This window comes from Schistosoma mansoni, chromosome 2, assembly GCF_000237925.1.
Source record: "Schistosoma mansoni strain Puerto Rico chromosome 2, complete genome".
In the NCBI taxonomy this organism is placed as follows: domain Eukaryota; kingdom Metazoa; phylum Platyhelminthes; class Trematoda; order Strigeidida; family Schistosomatidae; genus Schistosoma; species Schistosoma mansoni.
This window is the reverse complement of record NC_031496.1, coordinates 13,734,048-13,750,913: the sequence shown is the minus strand read 5'-3', so window position 1 is coordinate 13,750,913 and position 16,866 is coordinate 13,734,048. Positions and strand designations below refer to the sequence as shown.

The 16,866-nt window shown below is 33.3% G+C and overlaps 1 protein-coding gene across 1 annotated transcript; it reads right to left on the bottom strand.

Annotated features, from left to right (window-relative positions):
* Positions 1-3,295: 3,295 nt before the first annotated feature.
* Smp_048930 (putative ran-binding protein) lies at positions 3,296-12,649 on the bottom strand (the record flags this gene model as incomplete). The annotated part of the gene is made up of 5 exons (XM_018795766.1): positions 3,296-3,438; positions 5,010-5,203; positions 8,596-8,688; positions 11,101-11,217; positions 12,582-12,649. 5 exons carry the CDS (start codon positions 12,647-12,649, stop codon positions 3,296-3,298), a joined length of 615 nt encoding a protein of 204 aa, XP_018650045.1.
* Positions 12,650-16,866: the final 4,217 nt, after the last annotated feature.

Here is a 16,866-nt window from a genome sequence, read left to right as displayed (position 1 = left end):
CTTTTAATAAAGTTTCCATTCACTTAAAAGTAGAAATCACTTGGCACCTGTTTCGTCTTAGTTCCGACTCCTTGGTAGTATACACCAACAATAGCACTAGAGATCAAACGCAGAATTTTCAGTCCTATTAGTATGAACATTACCTTTGTACTAACGAGCTTATGCATGTTGTTTCACGTTTCTAACTTTATTCTATTCGAATAGCACGATCGTACAATTACTCTAGTACCAACTTATTTTCAATGAGAAGGGGTTTTGTGGAGATTTCAGTATTTTCATAGTTGAAATTATAAGTCAATTGAAGCTAGACCACCATGGAAACACTGGACGGCCGTTTCGTCCTATCTTGGGACTCCTCAGTAGTGCGCACCACGATCCCACCTCGCGAGATTCGAACTCAGGACATACCAGGTCGAAGTTGGACATTAACACCTTCGGATGCCGGCTCAGTAGTCTAGTGGTTAAGCGCTCTGGCGCGCACTGCTGAGGAGTCCCACAATAGAACGAGACGGCCGTTCAGTGCTTCCATGGTGGTCTAGCTTCAATTGACTCATGATTTCAATTATTTTCAATGGTTTTCTGGCTGATGCCAGTCCATGGTAAACACTAAATTTTTATTTTATTTATTTGAACACATAAATATTGGTACAAGAGGGCACGAAATATATATGCGCCGCACAAAACTCATTTGATTTGTGTGAGGACTGTGATACTGCCCAGGTGCCTAAACCAAAACAGGTGGTTTTCTTAGGGGGCCACAACCGGAGCCCTCGACCTAAGGGTCTGATCCACAAGGCAGTGGAGCATCGTGAAGAGATGCAGTCCCATGATAGCCGGTGATCAACAATTGATTCATACGCCATTTGTTCCCTCAGGATACTGGAGCCTATGTGCACCATTGGTTTGGAATCAGGATTTTCCAACTCCCCTAGGTAAACTTTCCGTGTCCACCGGCCCGGTTAGAGCGCCGGACATTCGCTTTTCGTCCTCTCAATTTCGTAAACACACCCCCGCCACTTCAATGGAAACACCAGAGTTCTTGGCATATTTTCTTTTTAGTCTATCTTTCAAAGAAACAAGATACAATGAGACTGAGATTCAAGCTTTCAATATGTGATGAATGATTAAGCAGTTTTTGTATCGAAACTGATAGAAAACTTTCAAGACTGAAGTGGAGTTGAATAATTAAAATTGAATTATTCTTATTGGTTGTACAGAATTTTGGTTGGCTTATCGTTTAGTATGAGTAGTCAATAAATCAAAGACTGATCCATTCAATTGTGATTTATCCTGTAGTAACTTTTTATTTACACGGAACATCACATTAGTTAATTTTTTCTTAAAAACATATAACTCGTTTGTGTTTAGTTAGATATTATCAGTCGATAAATAAGGAAACACATTCTAGTAGAGTATAAAATTTGTCACATGTTATATATATATATATATATATATATATATATATATATGGCGATTCTATGTTATTTCATGGCTCTCATTTAAGATTCAATACACTTCAGGGTTATATTTCGATATTTAAATCTGTTTTCAGTTAAATCAAAAACATAAGAAATCTGTCAAGTAAGATGAGAAATTTCGTAAAACGTTTTACAGTACAAAATTCCTTTGAGTTTAAATTTACTTAACAGTCATTAAGAACATCAATGGCTAATGAGGAGCACGTTTAGATAGGTAGAACTGTAAAATCATTTCTTTTTCAAGTCAACCGATTAAAAAACTGGAGAGTTTGTTATCAGTCGTAAGATGGTGGTTGGAGGTGGTCAACAGGAAACCCTGGACCCAGGTTTCGTGCTACTTGGCACTCGTCAGCAAGGTGTACCTGTAATCTTGAGGGAACTGATGCTCCCTGGCGGATTCGATCCCGTGTCACTCAGCTTCACAGTCAGAGACGTTACCACTGAGCTATTCGGGCCGCGACCAACCTCCTGTAGGACTGAGATGTAATCACAATTGATTGATCACTGGGTGGTGATCAATGTCATGCGTGTCAAGTCCTTACTAGTGCTGATCGAATGCTATCGATCAAGTTGCAATGTGGCCACCAGTCTAGGTGGCTCGACACTGCTTGCACTATATATACTGAGGTAAGATGGTGGTTGGAGGTGGTCAACAGGAAACCCTGGACCCGGGTTTCGTGCTACTTGGCACTCGTCAGCAAGGTGTACCTGTAATCTGTTATCTGTCGCTAATTGCTTTCATATTTGAACATTAAAGACTTTATAGACGATAAGTGAAATAATCAGAATATTGTGTGATAATTATCAAGTTCAAGATTCCCAATGATAACGATTGTTTTGAATTATCAGTAGAGGTTTTATAATTTGAGTTTGGAGTCAAGATTAATTACATAAATCTTCGTTCAGATGGTGAGGAATACTGATAGCTTAGGATGGAAATTTTAGAGATAATATATTCTCTGAACTGGATGATTTATTCGTGGTTTCATGATCTTTTTAGACAAAATAATCAGCACACTCGAAAAAATATAGCATTAGAATTTTCAAACAACTGACTAACAGCTCATTTTGTTGACTAAGGATTTGATTAGTTGTTGTCAATAAATGTGTGACCGTTGTTTGCACGTTTGTCTCTTTTTCTGACATTGACGGTTATCTATTTCCTTCGTGAATGATTGATCGGTCCGATTTCAATATCACCCATTGATAGATGGTCGATTAAAGTATCAGTTATTTTTATGTTCCATCTGTTAAATATTTCGGCATTTTCTCAGTCCAACTTATCTCCACAATTGTGCATATGTATTGCTATAGGCGAGGCTATATCTCGATGTTTAACCTAATGTTTACATATATACGGGAGGATATGGTGAGTACTTTATGATATGTAACGCTTTTCTCAGTTACAGCTATTTGACTTGTAGATAATGTTCGTTTGCTGTTGTATCCTTTGGCTTGTATAATGTTGAAAGTAAAAATTTTGTGAGATGCACCTATTCCCAAAGGTCTTAATAGTCTTTTTATGATCATAGGTTAAGCTTAGTTTAATGGAATCTATGTTTATTTAGCATTTCATTGTGCATATGTACCTGTTGTTTGAATTACAAACACAAATTTTTATTACAAAAGTGTACTGGATCCAAAAGAAATTCACTACAAGACAAATGAACAAAGTCTATGAGTTAAGGACTTTTTTAAAGGTACTATAAAACTGTATAAAGATATAAAATAGAATATTTATTCAAACATATATCTATATATATTTATGAATATAAAAACACCACATACCAACATTTTATACAAACAATTACCAAATGTTATGATACAAAAATATTTGAATTCATTAAACGTAATGAAAGTAGCATTGTGTTTATTGTATCTTGTGACCATGTTAAATCTGTGGAATAGCTATTATTATTATTGTTATCATTTTGGAACGTGAAATGAACTTGATTGTAACCTGAAGGTGAATGAATGATACTACCGAAAGTAAAAAAAAGGAGCAAAAGACACTATCATTAGTATTTAATAACAGTAAAGCATTAAATACTACAGACGAAATCAATTAGAAATAATATATCAATTAATTAACCTATCAAACAACTAAAGACGGCATTTTTTTCTAGTTCGTTAATATAGTCTGTAGATTATTATTATTATTGGTTTTATTCAATATTATATTTCCGGGAAAATATGGAATTTTCAGCACGAAGTTTTTCAAGAAGTTCCGTTTTCTTATTTCTTCATCGATCCAGACGATAAATATTGTGTGATCGCCGGTTAGATGCTAGCAATTCACGAATCGACATCTGAATGATATTCATTCTTTTTAATGCATATTGCCAGCCACCACGAAGTCTTTGATTGTACTTTTTTTAAACTTATACAAAGAAAGGTCATAAACTTTTCATAAATGCGTCTGAATAGGTCATGCGATTAATAGACATAACAATATGTTGAAACAAACAAAAAAACAGATAACCTGTTGAAATATCTCGATGGCAGGAAAAGGTAGCCTATATATTCAAACAGACCGTCATTATGGTTCTAGTTCGATTTTCAGAGACTGAATTAATATCAATCAACTTTTGTGAAAATGATACTGGTTTTTTTGGTCGATATTATTGAAACCTATGTTACTGAGTTGAATATTTTTAAGTTTCCTCAAAGCATTTGCAAAAGATGATATTTATTTAACTGGTGTAGGCGTTGTTAATAATTAAATTAAGAGTATTTTACGACAACACTAAACAGCAACTGAAAAAGTTAGTCAGAAATGTTGTTTAACAAAAGATAGAGTAGTGACCTATTCATTCATAGTATTACTACCGCTATTGTCAGCGTCTGCACAAATGTCAGTGATCTCAATGTACAGAATTTGTGTGAAGATGTTTTGTATTTAGTACAACGTTCATACTTGGACATTTTACTGGATATTGAAGATATATGGAATAAGTTGAGGAAAACACTAAGTAGTAAACAGCAGTTTCGATAAACAATGTGCATAACTATTGCTTGCTACTAATTAACTCAAGGCTTTCTCGGTCACCATTTTGCAATACACAAATGTGGTAAACAATTAACAATCTATTTTCTCTAAATTCACAATCGTAGCTTAAAAAACATTACTTTTCTGAACAAAATCAGAGTAAATTTCCTCAGAATTCGATCTAAAGAAATGGATCAACTCGTTCACTGAGTACAAAATTATGTACTTGAATTCAAACCACACTTGAAAGATTTGAGGTTTACTGATAATAGCCGTTTCCCAAAACTGAGGCAGATATAGTCATATTCTAACTTTTGAACTCATTGACTACACTCAGCCACTGCATCACCAAGCATTGATCAAGCAGATTCACAATTGTTAAACATCGACGAAGTTCGATTTTGAGTATTAGCAAACTGGTTTATAGTAACAGATTATTCTAAAGTGTTGACGATGTTACGTAACAGTGGAAATAAGTTTCATAATAAAACGAGAAATGCAATAATAAACCTATTTAAATTTTGTAGGTGCGTAATACGTACTACTTATAACAAGAGAATTATTTTGCTTTATGACATACCCATCTTCACCATGAGGATCATTGACAACAACTAATACATCCGCTTGAAATTCTGTATATCTATACAAAGCCATATAAATAAACACAACATCTTCATTGGATTGATTAAACTTGGAAACATTTTGCTTTCCAGATAATAAAACGACAGAAGAACAACTACAGAGTAATTGAGAACATAAAATTGATCATATGGAAAGGTTTACCAAGAGAGATATATATATATAAAACGAATAGGTAATACGTCCACAGTGTTAGTTAGGTTTTGGACCCATTGAACAAGCTGGTGATAGTCTGAATTCAGTAGATAACGCGTTGGGATTCGTAATGAACAGCACTTGGCTTGAGTCAGTGTGAAAATCAACATTAAGATGAAGGGACATCCACCTGACGAATCAAAAACAGGGTAGAGCGCGTGTACTGGATTTTAATGCTAGCCACAATCCATATGTGCAACTGATGTTGCACAGAAAAATCTCCAAGGTAGTTTTATAGATTTTTTAAAATCCGTTTACAGAACAAGGAATTTAGACAAAGATGTGAAACCATTGATTGGCAATATAAGCAAATATATAGATCTTTCCAAATACAGTGGATTTTCATTTATGTTGTGTAAGACAAGTTCAAGAAAAGTACAGCTCTTGATAATGAGGCTTAGTTGTATCTCGAAATAACGACAACACATATTGAGTACCAAGTTGGCACTGGCTCAATTACCTGAAAATATATACGAGATTTGTGCTGGTGTTATACATGCAGGCGACTGTTACATTTAAAAGAGAGAGAAAGTATAAATTATGGAGCAAAACAAATGTTAAGTAAAAAGTTTTAAAAGCAACTGTTTGTTTAAAAAAGAGAGCCCTCAAAATATAAGAATTAACCAATTAGAATAATCGAATCCACTTTTATTATTTGTCATGTTAACCCCTATCTTTAGAAGAAAAGCTAATATAATTAATTTGATATTGGTTATTTAATAAATATGAGACTGCAATCTACATATCTTTAAAAAGACATCTTTGATTATTTGTGCTGACTAACATAATCTAGTTGTTGGGAGATAGACAGAGGGAGCGAGTGATAGAGTATGAAATCCCTACTAATCCGTATAAATAAATAGATTTTTTCTGCAGTTCTGAAATACAACAAGTTTATTGATTTTTTTTCTTCAAAAAAGCAACTCTTGTATGAATTATTGAATTTTGTGCATGCTCAAGTATAGTAAACTGAGAAATTAATTTGTGTAGGTTAAATGATCATGTCTAATATATTTTATTTAAAGAAAAATAACAGAAGTCTAATCAACAAACATTTAAATATGGAAAGTTTCTATTTTTAATGCTACTTTATTATTGTGGTGTGTGCTACTGATATTTCAGAATATAAGCCACATGTATCACTAATCAAAAGTGGAATGCCTGGAGGTTGAAGGTTGAGAAAATCGAAGAGAAGAGAACGAGAACAGAGGATGATTGGTATAGAAACGAAGGAACAATAAAGTCTGAGATAATTGATGGATATTTTGCAAATGAAGTGTTACCGTATGGTCCTCAGATTTTATCAAGATATTCTGTACTGTTATATTCAAATACAATTGGTTGTCCCCACAGGTGTTCTCATTCACTAGATTATCACATGGCACATTATAAAATACACCTTATATATTTCGAGAATGCCTTAACTAAACTTTATTTATTTAAACATACCAATATTGGTATGAGTGGGCACTAAAATAAATATGCTCCATACAAATAAGAAAAGAGATTGAGAAGAGATAAGAGTCCAGAGACGGAATGTGATCAAAAACCAAAAAAAACTAGTAGAAAATAAGTGAAAGAGAATAGATTGTGATAGGAGGGGAAGGAGTTCTTATTTTTATAAGAAAAAATGAAATAGGAAACTACATCAGGATCACAATTGGCTGCCATTCTGAGTCATTTTCGATATGATCTCAAGCCAATGAGTTACAACACATCTAGGATCAAAACGAAAAAGTCATGGAGAGTCACTAGATACTAGTCCTCTGAAGTTTTCTTTCGTCCTACGGTGCCACGTCATGTACTGACCACCTCTCTGCTTTTATAACCGGCACTAGTGTTGATAACTAATGCACGATTTTGAAGCCGCTAGGATAATGTTTGAAACATTTTCAGATTAATGAAGTCGGTGTTTCACGATGCTGACACCAACTGATTCATGTTTACTGTATATGGACCTCAGAATTAATAACGTAATCTTGCTACTGAATGTCAAATCCATCGGAGACAACGATAATCGAACACAGAGATATTTTGTTGCAACACAAGCTACATGTAATTTGCACATATCAATCCGTTTGCTGGCCAACAAAACACAAGGCAAGCTTGGCACAAAACAAACCATGATCAGAGTCTAGATAGATGCTAAAAAAGGAGCAGTTTTGCACACAAAATGCTAGCGGTAGATGATCACGATGTCATTAACCCGAGTTCACGCTTGAGTTTTAGAGAGGGTTGAGTTAATTATTTCGTTGTTTTCATAATCAAAACATGACTAGGTTTCTAATTGCTTGAACCTGGGATATTGTGTTAATTGTTATTTAGGAATCATTGATGTTATATGTTTTAAGATTTGCTTACAATGTGATATACACTTTTGTTCACGACAGCACTTACTAGTTAATTACAACTTACTTCACGGATTGATCTTAAATAAACAACTATTGGAAGTCAGGAAGCAGAAGACACCTGTTTCTTCCCAGTGTAGGACCTTTTAAAAGTGCGCATCTATGGTCTCACTGGAGATATAACCCAAGAACTTCAGGCATCGCGGTGAGTGATTAAACTTTAGGCTACTAAGTCGACATCTCATGGTTTACATGTCACATTTTAATCATTTGTTAGTTTAGTAGTTATGAATAGAGTTAAGGAAACTTTATTTTGCTTTACTCTTTATAGAGAGGGAATTATCATCAATACCATGATTAACTTATTCATTGGCAGGCAATAATATATAACTGACATAGGTTTTTCTTCCCGGTGTACTGAAATTTCTGAGTAGATATGAATAACAGCGGGAAAAATGAGTTATTCTGTTCAATTTAATAATCCTAATGAATCACAAGTAAATACTCATGATATATGGACCCCTCAAGAGTGTTTAGCCAAAACCTCCATCTTCATTGTTAATTGACAAGTATTTATAGTGTGAATCATAGGTCTAAAAGCATCGTGTAAAGTCTAAAAATCCTGAACTCAATATCTCAAGGAGTCATAATATTTGAACACAGTGTACTTGCTTCAATCGAAGAAGTAACAAATGTCTAGTGACGGATAGTTTTTTACATAGGTATCTAGCTGAAGTTAGTTATTGATAATAAATACCTTTAAATTGAATTCGTTTGTCATTAATGGTTTCAAGTATGTTAGTGAATGTTTATAAACATGCAAACTGGATTTACAATATTCCTGCTGACTATATTCTCAAAACTTTTATTAAGCTAGAAGCACATCTTCATGGTTAATTTAAAAAAAATTGATGAAAGCATAGTATGTATATTTTAGAAAACTTACTAAGGATCTGGATTATGTAGTGACACAGTTCTTAGAGAAGAAATGCTTGAATCTGTGGCTTCATTAGATGTACTGATTTCATCGAAATGCATTCTGATGATGGTAGATATCAAAAAGGAAAGGTATTATTAATCAGTCAGAAAAAAGGATGGTTATAAAATTCAAGAAAAAAGTTGCTGAATATTTTAATGTAGAAAATAGAAAATATTACAACATTTTTTTCCATTCTGCATTAAATAACCGGTATATGGATGACATAGTGTTTCTTCTGAGATATAAAGTTACTGCGTTGAATCTTATGTCTGATTGTACAATGCTTATGACTTTTTAATGATTCACAAGTTTATACTAATCTGTGGTTAAAGAAATTGTCACTAAAATAATCAAAATTGAAAAACTAGTGACCAGCTGTTCAATGGTAATTTTTTTAGAATAACTCTTCGAGAGTTCAGACGAGGATCTAACCTATAGAAACAAGCAAGTAAAGAGTGAAGCGAATTATAAATCAAGACATAAGATAATAGCCTTGTTATATCAGAAGTTGAATGATATTAGAAAATGATAACCATAGGATTACTAGTGAATTTTGAAGCGGTACGAAACAGCTATTCATTGATTTTCAGACATAAATACGTCATCAGAATTTAAGTACATGTAGATTTGATTGTGACAGGAATTACCTCCAAGAGGATATTCAGAATATAAAACCAAGGACTACTAATCAAAATGAACAATTAGTAATTAGATAAGTCAAATCAAGATACTCTACCACGTAGATGAACATTCAATCCAGATGTAATCGGTATTATTACAATTAGGAACAATGTTAAATATACACTCCAGGGTATAATAGAATGTACAGTAAAAGGTATCATTAGCAAAAGCGCTTTTCGGTGTCATAGTAAAATACGAGTAAATTATGGATTTCATAAATAAAATATGACACTTAATCCATATATAATACATTATAGTACAGAATGATTGAATGTAGGTTATACTAATAAAGTTTACTAACGTCAAATAGAACACGATATTTTTCTTTTCAGCAAAGCACATAAATAATACATTCAAAATTCGAAGTGAAGACATATAGTTTACAGCGTGAAATCCATTGAAATGTTGGTCTTTACACTTACACAAAAGGAACCGATAACAATTAAATTTTCGAAAATGAAAGAAATTGGCACTTTTACAAAAGAATGAAAGTACCTCTTCATATACCGCAGGCAACTGATAATTACTATTTACTAGTTTAATAAAGCTATCTACGCTTTTGGTATCCATAAATTACGTGATAATGTGAAAGGTGAAACATTCAGTAAATGTATTTACGCTAAATTTTCATCAGTGAAGGAAATAATTTATTTATTTATTTTATTTATTTAAACACATAAATATTGGTACAAGAAAGCACCAGATACATATGCGCCATACAAATCTCATCCGATTTGCTTGAGGGCTGTGATACTGCCCAGGTGCCCGAACTGAAGCAGGTGGTTTTCTTAGGGGGCCACACCCCGAGCCTTTAAACGAAAGGTCTGATCCACAAGGCAGTGGAGCATCGTGAAGAGATGCAGTCCCATGATAGCCGTTGACCAGCAGCAGGTTCATTCGCCATTCGTTCCTTCAGGATACTGGAGCCCATGTGCACCATTGGTTTGGAATCAGGGTTTTCCAACTCCCCTAGGTGGACCCTCCGTGTCCACCAACCCGGTTAAAGCGCCGGACATTCGCTTTTCGTCCTCTCACTTTCGTAAACAACACCCCCGCCACGAGAAGGCAGTGAGTAGGACTTTCCTGGCAGAGGCTATATATTCGCTGGCCATGTGAGAGCATTTCGAGAGGGAGAGTGGGCTCTCCCCACTCTCGGCCATACCAGGGCATTTGGGGGAAGGAAATAATAATATTTACAACTATTAGTAACATGGTAGTAAGTTTTTAAATCACCAATGGACAAACTTCATGGAAAAATGTGAAGTTAACATTAATAATAGCTACTTATAGGCAATACAGATCAATTGACATGTTTGAATATGGTATATGAAAAAAAGTAGAAGACATATTTGTAGTTAGTTATACATGAACTCTATGTTTAAAAGTATAGATTCTACAGTTAACCTTAGCCTGTAATTTAATATAAGTTATTCTTAGTGAGGGATTACAATAATGTCAGGTAGCAGTAAAAGTATATAGAACTGAATTACCTAACAAAACTTCAAAACTAACGTCAACTCTTATTACAAAAAGATTGGTGACATTCATAATACAGTCGTCAGTGTTTTGCTTTGACCTTCTCTCCCGAGGAATCTTTCATAGCAGAACATTAAGGAAACCGACATTCCTAGCTAATACAGCATGCCTGGATATGGTAAGCACAGACAACAACTCAATCGCGTAAATGGCGAATAGACTCCATAAGTTATGCTAAGAAAGTGTGTACGTGTTTCGCATGTTTTCACTTAAAACCGAAAACTGGATAATATTCAATAGAAAATGCGATTTTACCTTGCTGCATCTTCATGATTATTAGCGTCCACATATTCCAAGATATCTATAGTGACACTTTGAGAAGTTGACGGATGAACAAATACTTCTTGGTTATCAGGAATTTGACGTAGATCACTTACAATTGCAGGTAATTAATAGTTCAATTAAAAAAAGATAGTATGAATTAAGAATCAGTTATAAACAGTTTTTTTCGAAAAGTGTATCTAGTAAGATTTGAAATGAAGACCTAGAAGCTTAATAAAACGTTTCAAAAGACAAAGGATGATTATTAGGATATGGATCACAGGACTTAATTTCAAATGATCTAAATTTATAGTGCTGTTCATGAAACTTGAAGGTTTTGAGTCAAACTTCCTATGGAGGGGGTCAAAGGTATACATCTTTGTAAGGACCCCCGAAATAGAAGTAACAAGCTAGTTATCCAATGTGTTTTTTTTTTAATGTTCCTATATCTAATACCAATTTAGTATGGAAAATACTTAGAAGTAAACTAATGTTAAAGTAGAACAAAGGTGAACTTTAATATTTAATTGGTTAATTAATCAAATGAAAAAATATATATATAATGCCACTGGGATAGTTTGTTCGTTCATGTAGATTTCCAAATAACTTATTTTAATATCCATACGGTTTTTCACTAGACTTATCATCTATCCAATTAAGTAGATCAAAAATATGATCATCTTATTCAAAAAAAATCAAATTCAAGATTTCTTAAGTTTACCTTCCTAACAAACCAGAAGTGCAACTCTGAATTTCAATATTCCTAGTCTAATAATCACAATAACTGAAAGCTGTGAATTCATAGAGAAGTTATCAAGCAATTTCTGGTTTTTCAAATGTTCTAATTCACACATTTTTGCCGTGTTACACAAATTATATTCTACATTAACAGTTACTGTATAGGTAAATATTCGTTTCAGGCTAAGTATGATGGAAAAAATGAAAATGACTGTTTAACCTATTCTAATCAGTTAAATATTTTATCAGATTGTTAGTATGGGCACAGAGCATTGTAAAAATTGTGCTCCAGAAATAAAAAAATTTCGATGATAATATCAATGAAGAGTTCAGTAGTTATTTTGTATTCATTTATTTACAGAAATTTATTGAAAACTGCAAAATGATTATACTGCTGAATGACGTATCGTTAGAATGTTTGATGTTCAGAGTGCATAATAATTATTTCTCTCAATAGATACTAATAAAGTTGAAGTTTGAATGCAACTTAACTACTGGCAATGACTTGTTCCCTAAGCTAGGTGGTTTAATTGCCATTCAGGATAGAATTATTATATCTTTCTTCATACAGAAGTTGATTATTTTTATGGCTCTTTCAATCTATAACATAAAGTAAACGTTTTACAATTGAACTTCAATATTTCGATGAGTACTACCTGACGTATTTAACTGGCATACATTTCAAGTACTTTTCGGTACAATTCGTTAAGTAGAGAAAAATCTATAATTTGTCTCACCTGGCATCAACTACATTCGTTGGTAATAGGCACTGAAACGCTCCATCAAAGAGTGGGCGAGACTGCATTGTGCTGAAGATTAACGTAAAAGAGTTTTTTAAAAGGAAGTATGAAAAGAATTAAAATGAACGGATTAAAAAAATCAAATACAACGTGACAGTGAAATGGTGGTCTGTCAGCGTGCACTAAATAATGTCAGAATGTATAGTCCTTAGAGCTGATCACTTCTCCTTCTAATAACACTACCATTGTGAGCGTTAAACTAAACGATACAACTTCAAGGTTGTCACCGTGTTGATATTAAATTATGTGAGGTAGATTGTATGAAGTCTTATAAAAAAAGTTTTGAGCTAATTCACACTCGTAAGTCGAGAATGAGTATTCCCTCTCCGAGGAGATTTGAATGTACGTCATCCGGTGCTGAAATCGAAGCTGTTGGGTTTGTAACTAAGATATTAACTGCAATATATGAATGGGATGGGAAATATTTGGGAGTGCAACAAAATCGCCACGTATGTATATAATATTGTCTAGAACATATCACAAACGATACGGCTGTCTAGTAGATAAAATGAGGTGTGTTGAGGTAAAAACGAAGAGTTCATACAAAGTCTTTCACTTAATAAAAAAGATATATTTTAAACTTGGAAAAATTGGAAATATCCAATCATACATAGATATGTCATTAGGTGCAGAAAGGTATAAGTTATTCACAATTAAAAAAGTTAGTCGAATGTAAACATCTATCCATAAGGACAAATCCACTTCTGATTAATGAATAGTTTTCCGATAAACATTTCATTTCAATCAATAAACTTTTGCGTATTATTATGAAAATCATTGTGAAACACGATTGTTCCGCATCCGATACCATGTGGTGTAGTGTGTCTATACTGGTAAGGAAGTTCGGCCTAGAATATAAAAGCTAAGTAAACCTCCTTAACTTTTAATAATCAGGAAGTACAATATAGAACATAGGATTGTTAATAGTTCTTTAGATGCCCCCAAGCGCCTTCGTACGGCCGAAGGGTGGAATGAGTCCGCCCCCTCCTCTCGAAATGCTCTCATAGGGACACGTGCATACAACCACTGCTAGGGAAGTCCTACTCACTGCCTTCTCGTGGCGCGAATGTTGTTTATAAAATTGAGAGGACGAAAAGCGAATGTTCGGTGCTTTAACCGGGTTGGTGGACACGCAGGGTTCACCTAGGAGAGTTAGAAAACCCTGATTCCATACCAATGGTGTACATGGGCTCCAGGATCTTAAGGAAACAAAAGGCGTATGAAACCATCGTCGGTCACAGTTACCATGTGATTGCATCTCCTTACGTTGCTCCACTACCTTGTGGATTAGACCTTTAGGTCAAAGGCTCAGGGTGTGGCCTCCTAAGAAAACCACCTGTTTCATTTTGGGCATCTGGACAGTATCCCATCCCTTACACAAATCAAATGATTTATGTGGCACATATCTATTCGGTGCCTCCTTGTACCAATATTTATATGTTCAAATAAATAAATAATTTTTTTTTGATGACATTGATTCGTGAATATATCTTTCAAAAAATACAAAGTCACATGGCTTGAAGCAATTATGTTTACACAGTTTATATAATATATTTATACAATTCATAGTATATTTAGTTCGGAGCTAGCAGTGAAGTCTGAGTTGCTAATTTCATCAACTGAATCTGACTGCACCGGTGTTGATGCCCACACTGTAACTCAAAATTAATACTTTTCGTCTCAAACATTAACGCGTAATCCACTAAGGTGAGTTCAGCTATTCACTAGGTTGTTCAAGGGCAAATAAGATATCAGTAAATGTATTTACTTTACGGTTGTTGACATTTAGAATGACAGTTAATTGATCCTTTCTGTTCTATATCCCACCGCTAGCAAAACAACGAAGATACTAAAAACTTGTGAATAAACGCTATATCGATGATGAGAGACTGATCAATTTCTGTTTTGAATATCAAGAATGGGGAATTACAAACTCATATTACCACTCACATAATTTTTTATATAAGCTTAGTCGAATATAAAAAGAATTTCCCATATTAAATACTTGTTTACCATTGGTCAAGTATCGAGATATAATAATATCATAATATACAGAACACAAACATACACAACTGACAAAAAAAGACGATTTACAACTATCTTAACAGATTCATCTTGAAGCTCAAAACAAATTTGTAAGATTAATGCAGAATGACTATTCCATGTTAACTTTTTAATGAATGAAAAAATAAAAAAATCTAAACGACTAATGATAAATTCCATACACAAATACCGGAAAAACTAAAAATAGACAACTCAGATTATATTTAATTACAAAGAATTATCTGTTTAATTGTCATTACAAACAAGGAATCCTTTGTGGTTGTTAGGTATGTGATTTATTGTTAAGTAATTTCAGTATTTAACTAATTCGGACAAGACATACATGTTACTCTATGATATGATTCCCATAGTTAAACTACTTTCTAAAGTATTTCTAATATTCAACAACTATGCTTACGGTGAGACATTACACAGTGTATTAGTAACTTTCTTTTCTCAAGTAAATTATAATCTCTTGTGTTACAATACAAACAATTGAAAAAGATATAGAAATAAATAACATCTTAACCAGTTCATTTTAAGAAGTTGCAAAATAAGTTGAGTTTTAACATAAATTATTCTGTTTGTTATGATACATAATATCTGCAGAATACTTGTCATTAAGACGGTGATTCACTGGAATTTGTAGCTCAAGTGGATGATTTAGGTGAATTTCTGTTCTCTGAGCTGGATGGTTTGGTCGTGAAGTTTTCATTGCTCTTCTGAACAACATCATCAGCATAAACTTCTAACTGGATTTTGTACTGATGTTGTTCAGAAGAACAATGAAAGCTCTACGACTAAACCATCCAGCTCAGAGGACAAAACTCCACATAAATTTTTAAGTTTGTAGTAAAGTGATGCAACACCATTTATCGTAGAGAACATAAGGACACTACTACAAGAAATTTGTATTTTCCGGTGGGTGTAAAAAATCGCTTTCACTAGAGTTACGGTATTTAGTGTGAATAGCTTTATAACAGTAGTAGTAGATCAGAACACATAAACATAATGCATATTTCATCTTATTTATTCACCAGATGTTTTCTTTCAGTAATAAAATAATGACATATTTGTGGTGTCCTAATGAGCAGAAATTACAATTTCTTCTTTCTAAAGAAGTGACTTAAATTAAGTTGTGAAATGTAAAAAATTCTTATTTATACTCAATGGGATATCACAAATATATGATTATTTTATTACAATCTACCCAATGCTCTATCTATTTGAGATGTATTTTGTTCATTGGATTGGATTAGTCTTGTGTCCTTATTTAATTTAAACACTATGAGATTTAAATTCAATTAGTATTGTTTGTTTGAATCTTCCCATTAATGTTTAGGACTGCAACTGGTCAGTCTCTAATTGGCTTATGTGCATACTGTGCGTATTGCCTCGATATAGCCTTAATTTACAAGTCTTGTAATCAAAGATGGATAGTGGCTAGCAGTGGAATCCAGGACGAGCCCCAAATAGGACGAAACGCGCATCCTGAATTCCACTGCTAGCCACTATCCATCTTTGCTTACCATGAGATTTATTCATTTAAGATTTAATTAGCAGTTTAATGGTAAATATCATAATATTATATTATCAAGATTATATATAACTAATGGGGTTTAGAAACTAATCACTATGGGACTAACAAAGTTAACAACGACAGAGATACAAACTAATGATATTAATTAATTGAATCACATAATACATTATTTACATATTTTTAATAAAGATTAAAAATGAACTGAGACATAGATTGGTATATGATCAGAGTTATAATTAGAAAAAAAGTATCGAAGTTGCACATTACTATGGCCTACGAAGAGTTGTCGACTCATATGTTTTTGAAAACACTTTTCATAATGATTTAATTTGTAATTTCTATAAGCAGTGTCTGCATGTTTGGGGTTTATAACAAAGAATTGTACTAACCAATAGCTTTATAAAAAAACATATCGTCACTTAAAGAGTTGATATTAGTTCTCAAATTACATCATAATGAATTGAATATTTATTCGTCTACTTTCAAAGGTTTCTCAATAAACGTTAGTATTAGTTGAGAATAAAGGCATTTTGTAATTGTATAAGTATTCAGTGCTTTTTAATTTTTGATTATTTCCGATAAATAATGAAAAGTAAGATAGTTAGAAATAGATAAAACTGTGTGAAATCATATTCATTA